The sequence below is a fragment of the Bidens hawaiensis genome, unplaced genomic scaffold (assembly GCF_021521415.1).
Source record: "Bidens hawaiensis isolate Kalapana, Puna unplaced genomic scaffold, B.hawaiensis_p1.1 tig00000326_1, whole genome shotgun sequence".
Taxonomy (NCBI): Eukaryota; Viridiplantae; Streptophyta; class Magnoliopsida; order Asterales; family Asteraceae; genus Bidens; species Bidens hawaiensis.
Genome location: NW_027491025.1, coordinates 4,080,056 through 4,093,612, shown reverse-complemented (window position 1 = coordinate 4,093,612; position 13,557 = coordinate 4,080,056). Strand labels below are relative to the sequence as shown.

At 39.9% G+C, this 13,557-nt stretch overlaps 1 protein-coding gene and 1 non-coding gene across 2 annotated transcripts; one reads left to right on the top strand and one right to left on the bottom strand.

The window, feature by feature from the left end:
* Positions 1–3,598: 3,598 nt before the first annotated feature.
* Positions 3,599–3,705, bottom strand: LOC143622505 (small nucleolar RNA R71). The gene has a single exon (XR_013151721.1). It is a non-coding gene; the product is annotated as a small nucleolar RNA R71 (small nucleolar RNA).
* A 1,103-nt stretch (positions 3,706–4,808) lies between these two features.
* On the top strand, positions 4,809–5,222 carry LOC143621855 (uncharacterized). The gene has a single exon (XM_077093155.1). The coding sequence runs from the start codon at positions 4,809–4,811 to the stop codon at positions 5,220–5,222; it is 414 nt and encodes a 137-aa protein (XP_076949270.1).
* The last annotated feature ends 8,335 nt before the right edge of the window (positions 5,223–13,557 follow it).

Here is a 13,557-nt window from a genome sequence, read left to right as displayed (position 1 = left end):
GGAACAAAACCGCCAAAAAAATACCAATTTGGTAATTTTCATCGTCCACCCTGCCAAGAGTAAGTCTCAAGAGTTGCTCGATTTTCTCAGACAACAAACTCCTGATCATCATCGCCTATAAACATTGCTTGTTTGTCTCATAAGCTATGACAAAGTCGCCGGACCATCAGACGGCCGTTGAAACTCTACCGCCACCATAGGCGGTCAAAACCGTCGTTTTGGCTGGTTAAAAGAACTCAGGTGTAACACCATCACGGTTCGAAAGCGGTAGCAAATATATTCACCCAAAATCAAACATCCAGCTAGAACGACAGAGTTTCCGGAGTCCGGACCATCGGAAGGAACCCGGCATGGCTGTTATTCGGTCAAACCGGAAGCCCCGCCCTCATCCGACTGTCTCCCTAAAACATCAACCATCTGAAACATCAAATGTAAATGGCACCACAACTGAATAACAATTTTGTATTTTCTTATTTGTTTAAGTTCCGGTACTGTAACGAATATGACAGAAACCAACCGAATGTGCATAAGCTCACTATATTTTGTTTTAGTTTATGTATCGTAACAAATGTGATGAAAACCCGACCGAATGCCAAATTTTTTTTGTGTTAGTTCTAATACGTAACAAATGTGACAGATACCAACCGAATTTGCGTCGACTTACCATCTCAACGCCCGGGATTGACAACGTTCGGGTTTTACCAACACTCGGCACGTCTCAAAACAGCGCCACCATCAGACAACCGCCACCTAGGGTTTCCAAATGGAATCCGACAACAGTAGGTGGGCATACGGCTGAAGACAACAGTCACTATAGCGGGGTTGAAGATGGTGGTATGTGGTGGTATCGGAGGTCATACCGGAGATTCAACAGGAAGAGAAAGGAACCGCTTTTGAAAAGTTGTGTTGGAAAATGGAAAAAGTCATCATGTGTAAAAAACAAACAAAAGTAATGGGAGAGAGGAACATATGTGAAAGACGTGGCAATATGATGTAACATAAAGTGCACACCTTTTAGTATCAAATTATCCTCTTATTTTAGTAAAACTCCATGCAAATTAGCTGTATTCGGCACTTATTTGAGTTATTTATGAATTTGCAGTTTCGGGCGCCCGCCCGACCAAGAAACGATGAAAAGATGTCGTTTTTCGGACAAAAATAAAGAATCTGCCAAAAGTGCATGACCATGCAAAGCAGGTGCATGACCATGCTAAGGAAGTGTATGGCCATGCTGAGCAACTGCACCATCATGCACTTTATGGCTATGATGGTGCACCTTTATCGCAACTCGTGCACATCTGATACCGTGCCAAAGTGCATGACCATGCTGTGAAACTGCAAAATCACGCACTTTATGTGCATGATGGTGCACCTTTATTGGAACCCGTGCACATCTACTATCGTGCCAAAAGTGAAACTGCACCATCATGCACTTTTTGTGCACCATCGTGCACTCCCGAGGGCACGAGCCCGTGCACTATCTGATGCCGAGAACAAGACATATCAACTTTGAAAGTGCACTAGCTAGTGCCGAAAATGCACGACCATGCACTTTTTGTGCATGACCGTGCACTTTTTTGGAAGCTGCAACTCTGAGCCGCCGAAAATTAAAGTTTGACTTACCCAAAATAGTGCACGACCATGCACTTTTTGTGCATGACCATGCACTTTGTCCAGAAGCTTATAAACACTTATTTTCACTTCATTTTGGTGTGTGGAGCCTTGGTGATTCTCTCTCAACCCTTGAAAATTAGTTTATGTGTTCCTTGAGAGTTTGAAGGCTTCCACCATCCTCAAGATCCATCATTCCATTCTTCAATCCTTGCTTGATCTTAGTTTTCATTCCTTTGTTCTTGAACATGTTTTGTAAGCTTATTTCTAGTTTGATTGTAGTTGTATTAAGCCTTATGGGCTAATTACTTTTGCTATCTAGACAATGTTGAAACTATTATTAATGTGATATATTATCTATCCATGATTTTGGTAAAGTGGTTTTCTTTCAAGAATATGGTTGTATTTATAAGTTGATATTGATGGCGTTCATGCTTGTTATGTTACATAACCTTGTTAGTTTTGCAAATGTTTAGGCATTCATGTTGGAAAACTATGTTCTAGATGTTTGTTTGTAAACTTTGAATGTTCATGAAATTTTTGTTTACATTACTAAGTTAGGAATGACTAGTAAAAATTAACTTGGTTATATAATTATTGATGAGTATGAAACCCTACACTTAATATTGGAAAATAATAAGTGTTGTTATGATTCTTGACTTGGTGATGACTTGCTAGTTAAAGTTTCATAAGTTTATATTAATTTCATGAATTTGGCTACTTTAGTGTTGTAATCTTAGGTGGTTAGAATGTTGTTCATGCTAGCTTTCCTTTGATTATGAGACTTTGTTGTTTTGACAAACAAGTTAGTCTATGTTTATCTCTTGATTGAAAACCCATCATGATGATTATTTGCTAATATTAGGTTGCTTTACAGTAATCTAGTATTTATGTTTAGATTCATGATGTTTTACAATATTATTGCTATTTTATCATATTAGTAGAGTGGATTCATGTCTAGGTAGTTTGTTGGATTGATTATATTCTTGTGTTTTTACTTGCTTATTTTCATTGTATGCAAATTTAGTTAATTAAAATTCAACTTAAGATTTACTTGTTCGGTTGGTCATTTACAAAGATTTAGTACTAGAAATTTGTCGTGTCCATGGATTGATACTCGGTTCTTACCGACACTTTATTACAAACGATAGGTACACTTGCCTTTTGTGTGTGGTTTAGTTGTAGGTGAAAACCTATTTTAAAACCCGATTTGTGTGGAACTTTTACTTAAATTTATATATATATATATTCACATACGTCAAGTTTTTGGCGCCGCTGCCGGGGACGCAGTGATTTTTAAGGAACGATCTGAGTCTTTGATTAGCTTTGTTGATATTTTTTTATCTATGTTATTTTATTTTATTTCATTTTTATTCATCTTATTTTTTTATTTTAGTTTATTTCCGTGTCTTTGTTCGTTTTCCGTTCCGCGTTCTTTTGGGTGATGAATGTCCACCACGCCCGGTCATGAGCTTGTTTCACCTCTTTCTGAGCCCGAGCGACATCTTCGAGAAGGTTTGAGGAGGAGAGCACGCGAGGTTGCTGAGGTAATCGAAAACGAAGAAGTAGAGGATACCGACACCCCCGAGGTAGAAGAAGAAGAGATGGCGGAACCGAACGATCAAGGTCACATAGACGACTTTGCCACACCATCACTTGAAGGTTATGGCAGCAGCGTCACGCAGCCCGAAATTGCAGTGAGTTTCGAGATCAAGTCGAGCATCATTCATATGGTTGAAAACTCGGTTTCTTTTCATGGTCTCCAGAACGAGGACCCCCATGCTCACGTTTCACATTTCCTTCGATTATGTGCGACATTCAAAATTAATAATTGTTCTGATGATGCCGTGAGACTTAGACTTTTTCCATTCTCACTTCGCGGGTCTGCTCTGCAGTGGTTAGAGGCGCTCCCTTCGGTTCCATCACCACTTGGAATCAATTAGTTGAGCAATTTCTTCTTCAATATTTCCCACCCGATAAAACTGCTAAGTTCCGAGAAAACATCACTGGTTTTCGTGTCGATGATGACGAGTCACTTCATGCCGCATGGGAGAGGTTCAAGGGCTTGCTGAGAAAATTCCCTCATCACGGTTTGAACCGCGGGCTTCAATGTCATACATTCTTTAACGCTTTATCCGGGGCACAAAAGCAGACCGTCGACCAGGTTGCAGGAGGAGATTTCGGTAGGTGTACCCCAAATGAGGCACTTGATATCTTGGAGAAAGCCGCTAAGAAGAGTTTCGCGTATAATCCGCCTCGTAGTATTCCTTCCTCTAAGGGTGTTCATCACGTTGATTCAAACACCCTTGTATCTGCCCAGTTAGAAGCTCTTACTAAAAGATTTGACCATATGCAATCCGATCTTGTCAAATCTAGTTCTCGTTGTGGTGTGTGTGACGGAAAACACCAGACCAGTCAGTGCCAGCAGGCCATGATGGTGGAGGATGTTGACTTTGTGGGCCGCCAAAACAATGCCTACGGCAACACCTACAACCCAGGATGGAGAAACCACCCCAATTTCAGCTAGAAATATGGTTGTAGCAATCAAAATCAAATGCCACCGGCTTTTGACAGAAAGCCGAATTATCAAAGTCAAACCCAAAATCAATCTTACCAGCAAAAACATCAATTTCAGGGTTCCAGCAGTGGTAATCAGTGAGGTGGGGGGACTAGCGTTGAAAGCCTTTTGTCCCATCTTTTGGCTAAGAGTGAAACCTCAAAAAACTTGGCTGAGCAAAGGAACCTGAAAATTGATGAGACTCTCCAGAGGCACGATCTTGAGTTGAGGAATCAGAAAGCGTCCATGCAAACCATCAAAAATCATGTTGGACAGATTGCTCAAATCCTCTCTGAGAGACAGAAGGGTAGACTTCCTAGTAACACCGAAAGGAATCCAAATGCTAAGGTTAAGGCTATTTCCCTGAGGAGTGGTAGGACTACCATTCCTGTTAACCCATCGGTCTCCACACCAAAACCGATTGCGGATGAGATCGAGACCGAGACTTTTGGTGAGGTGCACTCGAGGCTAGACCCAGCAAGTACCGCACAAACCAGTGAGCCAGTCAGGACTTATGTTCCTCCCATTCCATACCCAGGCCGTTTGAAGAAGCAGAAGATGGAAGAGCAGTATGGGAAATTCTTAGAGCTTTTTTAAGAAGTTACACATTAATCTTCCGTTCCTTGATGCCTTGAAAGAAATGCCGAAGTATGCTAAATTCTTGAAAGAGGTCCTCTCTAATAAGAAGAAGTTGGAGGAGCTTTCTTGTGTTACTTTGAATGAGGAGTGTTCCGCGGTCCTTCAGAATAAACTGCCTAAAAAAATGACCGATCCGGGTAGTTTCACCATTCCTTGTTTGATCGGTAGTTTGGCGGTTAGTAATGCTTTAGCCGACCTAGGTTCTAGCATAAACTTGATGCCCTATTCTGTTTATTCCAAACTAGACCTAGGTGAGCCTAAGCCTACTCGCATGAGCATCCAGCTTGCCGACCGTTCTGTGAAATATCCTCGCGGTATAGTTGAGAATATGCTTGTGAAAATCGATAAATTCGTGTTTCCTGTCGATTTTGTGATCTTAGACATGGATGAGGATAAAATGTACCACTTATCCTAGGTCGCCCTTTCCTAGCCACTGCTAGAGCTCTCATTGATGTCTGCACCGGCATACTCACTCTTAGAGTTGGAGACGAGGAGGTAACCTTTGATATTGGGAAATCCATGCGACACCCACAGGATCATGATGACGTACTTTACATTGATACCATTGATTCTTGTGTGTGTGAACACCTTCAGGACACGTGTGAGGAGAGTTATCTGGATACTCAGTTGATTAGTGGAGTTGGTTCTGACCTTGTCATTGAGCCTTTACTTGAGGAGTTGGTTTATGGTGTAGACCACGAGCCTCTTGAGTGTTTGGAGAAAATTGAGGATGTTGATCGCGTTGCCGAGCCTAAGGCAAAACCTCTGTTGAGGACCCACCATCCATTGATCTTAAGGAACTTCCGTTCCATTTGGAGTATGCGTTTTTGGAGGATGGGTCCCGCTTGCCTGTTATCATTTCTTCGAGTCTGTCGAGTGAGGAGAAGATTAAATTGCTTATGGTTCTCAAAAGGCACAAGCATGCGATCTCTTGGAAGATCATGGATATAAAACGGATTAATCCATCCTTTTGTACCCATAAGATCTTGATGGAGGAGGAGTACAAACCTGTGGTGCAACATCAAAGGCGTCTCAACCTTAATATGCAAGACGTTGTGAAGAAAGAGGTCATCAAGCTACTCGATGCTGGATTGATTTATCCAATCTCTGATTCCCCATGGGTGAGCCCTGTGCAGGTTGTTCTGAAAAAGGGCGGTATGACGGTTGTGATGAATGAGAAAAACGAGTTAATTCCTACTCGTACCGTCACGGGATGGAGAGTTTGCATTGATTACCGCAAACTCAATGACGCCACGAGAAAGGATCATTTTCCCCTCCCCTTTATTGATCAGATGTTAGAACGACTGTCGGGAAAAATGTTCTATTGTTTTCTCGAAGGCTTCTCGGGATATTTTCAGATCCCCGTCTCTCCTGAGGATCAGGAGAAGACGACATTCACATGTCCCTATGGCACATTCGCCTACCGGTGGATGGCCTTTGGATTGTGTAATGCCCCTGCCACGTTTCAAAGATGTATGGTGGCGATTTTCCATGATATGATCGAGGACTCCATGGAGGTTTTCATGGATGACTTTTCTGTTTTGGGGAGTTCTTTTGATCATTGTTTGAGAAATTTGGAGAAAATGTTAGCTAGGTGCGAAGAGGCCAACCTTGTTCTTAATTGGGAGAAATGCCACTTCATGGTGAAGGAGGGTATTGTGTTAGGGCATAAGATTTCACAGACGGGGCTTGAGGTTGATCGAGCCAAAATTGATACCATTTCTAAGCTTCCTCCACCGAATTCGGTGAAGTCTATTAAGAGTTTTCTTGGTCACGCGGGTTTTTATCGGCGATTCATAAAGGACTTTTCCCAAATCGCCCGCCCGATGACTAAGCTCCTCGAGAAGGATGCCTCGTTCATTTTTTCCTCCGAGTGCCTTCGTGCATTTGAGTTGTTGAAGGAGAAATTGGTAAACACTCCTATCATGGTAGCCCCCGACTGGACTCTACCTTTTGAGTTGATGTGTGATGCTAGCGATTTTGCAGTTGGGGCGGTTTTAGGTCAAAGACGGGATAAGCATTTTCACCCAATTTACTATGCGAGCAGGACTCTAAATGACGCGCAGGAGCATTACACGACTACCGAGAAAGAGCTCCTTGCGGTCGTCTTTGCCTTCGATAAATTTCGCTCTTATCTTGTCCTTTCTAAGACCATCGTGTTCACGGATCATGCAGCACTTCGTAATATTTTCAGTAAACAAGATGCGAAGCCGAGACTCATTCATTGGATTTTATTGCTGCAGGAGTTTGACATTGAGATCCGTGACAAAAAGGGCGCTGAAATATCGCATCCGATCATCTCTCTCGTCCTGAGTGCTCAGCTTCATCGGAACAAATGGGGGTCCACATAAATGACAATTTCCTCCACGAGTTCCTCATGCATATCGAGACGCGAGATGATGATCATCCTCGGTTCGCGGACATCGCAAATTTTCTCGCAAGTGGGATCATATTAAAGGTCCTTACTCATCAGCAAAAGAAGAAATTCTTTTCTGATGTTAAGGATTATTTTTGGGAGAATCCCTATTTGTTTCCTGTCGGAGCCGATCAGCTCATGCGTAGGTGCGTGTATGGTGATGAAGCACGCAAAATCCTGAGTCACTGCCACGATGGCCCGACCGAAGGACACCATGGAGCGACATCCACCGCGAAGAAGGTCTTTGCTGCCGATTTCTTTTGGCCAACCATCTTCCGTGATGCTCATGACATGGTGCAGTCTTGTGATGCTTGCCAAAGGGCAAGCACCATCTCATCACGAGACGAGATGCCCCAGCGGCCGATTCAGGTTTGCGAGGTTTTTGATGTGTGGGGCATCGATTTCATGGGAACTTTCCCGACTTCTTTCAGCCACCGTTACATCCTAGTAGCCTTTGACTATGTTTCAAAGTGGGCCGAGGCGCAAGCCTTGCCCACTAATGACGCTAGGTCGGTGGTGAAATTCTTGAAGAAGTTGTTTTCTCACTTTGGTGCCCCCAAAGCATTGATCAGTGACCGTGGGACTCATTTCTGTAAAGCCCAGTTGGAAAAGGCATTGTCCCGATATGGTTTTCATTATCGCTTCTCTACACCATATCGCCCGCAGACGAGCGGGTAGGTCGAGGTTACCAATCGGGGTATCAAAAGAATCTTTGAAAAGACGGTGAGTCAGAACCGTAAGGATTGGTCCGAGAAGCTGGATGACGCATTGTGGGCTTTCCGTACTGCCTACAAGACTCCGGATGGTACGACACCATTTAAATTGGTGTACGGGAAAGCGTGTCATCTCCCTGTTGAGCTCGAGCATAAAGTCTATTGGGCTTTGAAAAGTGTTAATCTTGATCTTGCATGTGCAGGCAAAAATAGGTTTGGTCAGATTCATGAGCTTGAGGAATTGAGAGGCCAAGCTTATGAAAACTAGAAAATTTACAAGGAGAGGACCAAAAGGCTTCATGATGCCCACTTGAAGGACCACAAATGTGACATTCGTGACAAAACGAGGTATACCTTATTTAATACGTAACGAGTAAACGATAAATCGGTTAATTCGTAGTGCTTAAACGAGTAACCGACTGATACTGATTATGGCTCGTATATATACTGAGGGGTCATAACGAGTTATTTATATATTATAGAGGCTAACGTATTGATATTTAGGCCCCAGTACGTTTAAAACCATTTAAACGAAAAAGGTTTCGTTTATTGATACGCTATGAGTTTAAACGCAATCGTTAACATCAAAACGAGCATTTTAGCATCCGTTAAACCGAAAAAGATTTATAAAACACTTATATTACATGTTCTAAGCAATCCGTGAAAATATTTTGGATTTTTACAATGAGTCAGTACGTTTTTCTTATTTTACAAAAATATGCTGAAAAACACTCGTTTTCGCGCTGTTTTTCACACTCGAACTAGTTTTTTTTGCGAAAAACCGAATCCGAATTAAATTTTGGACCGATATTTACGCATGGCACGGAAACCGAGGCATTAATGGGCCAAAAGGAGGCCCAATGGGCCCCTTTATGGGCCGACCACAAAAATGGGGTGGGACCCCTTGTATAAGGCTTGTTATACAAGCTTGTTACTTGATATTTTCACACAAACTTCAACCTAGATAAGAAATCACAGCTAAGTTCTTTATTATCCAGCCAAAACCCTAAAGGTAATCTTCAAATTTTCATCCATTTCATGCTTGATTAACAAAGTTTAAGCATGAAAAATTAAGTCTTGTTTAGTTTTAAACATGTTTAACCATTCAAAAATCATAAAAATCAAGTAAAATTATGTTTTGATGTTAAACATCTTTACAAACCAGGAACATATACTTTTTTGGTCAAAAACGCGGATTAGAACATGAATACAACGTTTTTCCGGTTTGAAAGTTCGGTTTGAACCCAAAACCGAAACCCTAATTATCAAGGCTGTTACATTGATGATTTATGCTTGGTTTGATGTTATATGATATGTAGATACACTGAGTTTGCAACCCGACACCAGGAAAGTCGTTTAAGCCAGCAAAACTCACGAAAACCGACAAGGTAAACCCGTAACACTCGTTTAGGGGCTGTTTAGTATTAGGTTGTGACGTTCTTGTTTTTAGCTTGTGAAAATTTTCAGGGACATTAGGGATCATTTAAATGAGTCCCTTATCAAACTTGGTAATTTTTCGATAAACGTAGAATATTTGGCGAATTTATTACCGTTTATTGGCGTTTATTCGGGAAAAATAGGTAAACATCATGAAAAATTATGAAATTTGGTTTGTAACCCATAAATGATATATTAAGATCACTGGTAAAGTTTGAGAACATTTGGAGATGACTAGGTATTATTTGTGCAATTGTGTTTTAACCGAGTTTTAATAGCCGAAAAAAGCACAAAAAGGCATTTTGACCAAAGAGTTAGATTCTGGAGATTTTGCATGGGATATTTACTGATATTGAGACCAATTGGAAAAATTATCGGATTTTTCGAATGTCGTTTGGTATAAACGGGCTATTTATTACTCAATTATAGCAAATTAAATGAATTTTTATTAATAGATAATTAATCATAAAATTTCTGAAAATATTTATATAAATCTCTCCATATTTTAATTTATTTCTATTAAAATTTCCATAATTTATATATAAGTACATAATTAGTTATGATTAATCAAAGATTTAAACTATATTTGTTTTAACGAACCGGCAGTTTCGTGTTTAACGGACTGACTGGTATGTCAAAATGTCAAAAGTAGTCAAATATCATAGTTTCGAATGAATTTTATAAAAACAAACCTTTTACGAGAATTCCGGACAAATTGGGTGGATTGTACGTGTTTTGTATAATCAAACCCGTGTGAAAACGGAAACGGACCCTGCGATCAATCCAGATACCGAAACCTTAAAATTCTTTTATAAATTAAATCATTTTATCAATCAATATGTTTACTTAAGTTTTTATGATCTTACTTATTCCCGAAACGCGTAAACGATCAACTTGGCTAGGCTCGGAAAACGGTGAAACTGAGCCAAATCTGATTTTAAGTATTTCACAGTATACAATGTCACAATCTAAGACTATGGTCATGTTTTGGGCCTAACAGCTATAACCAGACTAGTTATACAGCCCAATTTGGTTTAAACACTGTACTAGTATTAACAGTACGATACCGATTATAGGATACGAGTTATAATCGAGGCATAACACTTATTGACGTATATTACCTGCTCAAACTACAATATGGTGAGTTTCACGACCTCACTTCCTAAACTGTTTTACGAACTTTTGGGGTGGAAAGCATGTTTACATATACTTATATACTTGAAAACGTGTGATGATGTGAATTATCTAAGTACTAACACTTGAAAGTCCCCACAAACACAAGTGATTAACTTCGTGCCGGTGACGTGTGGATAGTACTATCGGTTTGACAAACCCAACTGACAGAGCCGGTGGGGTATGCCGGAACATGTTAACCTAGTTGCACATTGTCATTTAAACTTATTACATACTGCTATGTGGTGTTAGACATAGTACATACTTGGGGCAAAGTGGCTGTTAAATGCCAACGGGAGTGTATGGGCAGGGGTGGCCATGTGTTTTAGCTCGTTTCGGTTTCACTTGTGGCTTAGTATAATACATCATACACATACATGTATACATACACACTGTAAACTTTACGAACTCGTATACTGATTTCGTTGATACTCGTGAAACTTGAAACTCACCAACTAGACGTAGTTGACCCGTTTTAACATGCTTTTCAGGTAAAGCAAAGGTAGAATGATTTGCTTACGTTCTTGGTGTTAGGAATGAAGTTGAATAGCTGTGAATAGACGCAGATATATAATATTGAATAAGAAGCTCGTAAACCGGTTATGTGATTCTCATCTAGTTTGTAAACATAGTACCAACCCATGTAATATGATGTAAATTAGTTTGTGAATTTCTTTATAAACAATGTTGTTGATACCAGTATTATCTGTTACATTCCCGTTTTACGCTTCCGCAACTACCTAGTCGGGGTGTGACAACAAACAATTCCAAGTGGGCGATCATGTTTTGCTTTACAATTCTCGCCTTCGTTTATTCCCCGGGAAGTTGAAATCCCGATGGTCCGGCCCTTTTAGTGTGAGGCAAGTATTCGACTATAGTACCGTTGAGATTGGCCATGAGGATGGACGCATCTTCAAGGTGAACGGTCACCGTTTGAAACACTATTTGGGTGAGCCGGTCGAGGTTGCCTTGGAGGTTCTCGCCCTCCACCCCATGAAATAAGTGTGGAATGTGAGTCTAGCTATCGACTCCTTCAAAATTTAGCATGTTTAGGAATTTCGTAGTTTTTTTTATTTATTATGTGTTTTTGTGTTTCTTTGTGCTTATGTTTATTTGTGTAGTACTTTGTTGGTGTGTAGACTTTATCTCATGGATTGTATTATGGATTTGGTTGTTTTGTTATGTTATGGATTTGAGATTGTTGTGTTTATTGAGCATGTCAAGGGCAAGTTTTGGTTTGGTTTGTTTTGTTTTGCTTTGGTTGCTTTGCCAGGTTGGTTGTTGGATGCTCACGGTCGCATGGTCGGGTCTTTGGATTGTCACATTGCCGAGTCTTGGGAGTCACCTTCTAGCAGCTTTCTGGATTTCAGGGAATTTTCTGTTCTCTCTTTTGCACTTTACTTTTATAGTTTTTGTTGTACATCGAGGGTGTTGTACAATTCAAATGTGGGGAGGGAATTTGAACTTTGTTTGTCTAAAATTAAATTTTTTTTGCAAAACTCCTAAATAAATTTTTGTAACAAATAATAACCATTAAGCAATTTTTAGTTCTAACTTTAATTGCATTGTCCTGAAGCACAAATCTTTAAGATATTCAAGCCAAAAATCTTTAGAAAGACATACCTTTAAACATGACAAACAAAAAGATTCACATTCTTACTTTGCAAAAATTACCCATTCCGCCCGTTTTCGTGAGTTAGCCTCGTCAGTTGTTTTTGCTCATGTTTTTGCGGGCAATTGAGTGAGCCGGGTGATTATTGCAAGTAGAACTTGTTTTTGGCATGCATTTCAAACCATATACACATACATAGTATAAATCATTTGAGGAATTTAGAATAAACCCATGTCTAGCCATTTTCCACTTATATTCCCTTACCCACATTATTCCCCTAGTAGCCCATGTTTAGCCTTTTCCTGTGTTTTTCTTTTTCGCCCTATTTTTATCGCCCACTTAGCCATAAAGCATTTTATTTTTCACCCATTTTTGGTTAGAAATCCGGTTAGGCTAAGTTAATTTGTTTTTCATTTCATTTTCATGTATTTTATCACTTTGGGAATATTAGAAGCACAATGCTATCTCCCAAAGTATTTTATTAGTTTGTATCATTTGTATAGTCTTTATGGTAAAAAAAAAGAAAAAAAAAAAGAAGCAAAAGAAAAAATGTTACAAGAAAAGAAGAGAAGAATAAGAAATTTAGTTCATTCTATATAGATGAAGTTTGATTTCAAAGAGCAATTTTTGGTTCGTTAGCTCTCGGTTTGTTTAGACCACATGGTTTAGTTAGTTTGTTTTCATTTATAGCTAGCTTAGTTCCGGATTTTCTAGCCTTTTAGCCACTTTTCCCAAAAATTCCTCACCCTAACCCTAAGCCAAATTACAACCCTCAAGTACTCGTGTTTTATGCTATGTATGTGTCGGTTAAATTTGAGCCTTAAACAAGCCTATGCTTTGTTTGGTCATCGTCTTGGCATCGAGTGTTCTCAACATACAATATTACATATATGATCACTAAATATAGCCAAGTGTATGAGTGAACATTGTGAGGTTTGCAAGGTGGGAATGTGATGGCAACAAATTTAATGTTCTTTAGACTATGTCTTCATTTTTAATAGGCTTGTTTGGAAACATCAATAGTGCTTTCTTGTAAATCTTTTAAAAAATTTGAATGATTATTGCTTACGGGTTATTCTTGTTTTTGTGGAGTTTGTTTCATTTGCTTGAGGACAAGCAAATTTTAGGTGTGGGGATGTTTGATGTAACACAAAGTGTACACCTTTTAGTATCAAATTATCCTCTTATTTTAGTAAAACTCCATGAAAATTCGCTGTATTCGGTACTTATTTGAGTTATTTATGAATTTGCAGGTCCGGGCGCCCGCCTGACGAAGAAACGATGAAAAGATGGCGTTTTTCGGACAAAAATCAAGAATCTGCCAAAAGTGCATGACCATGCTAAGAAAACGCATGACCATGCAGAGCAGGTGCATGACCATGCTAAGGAAGTGTATGGC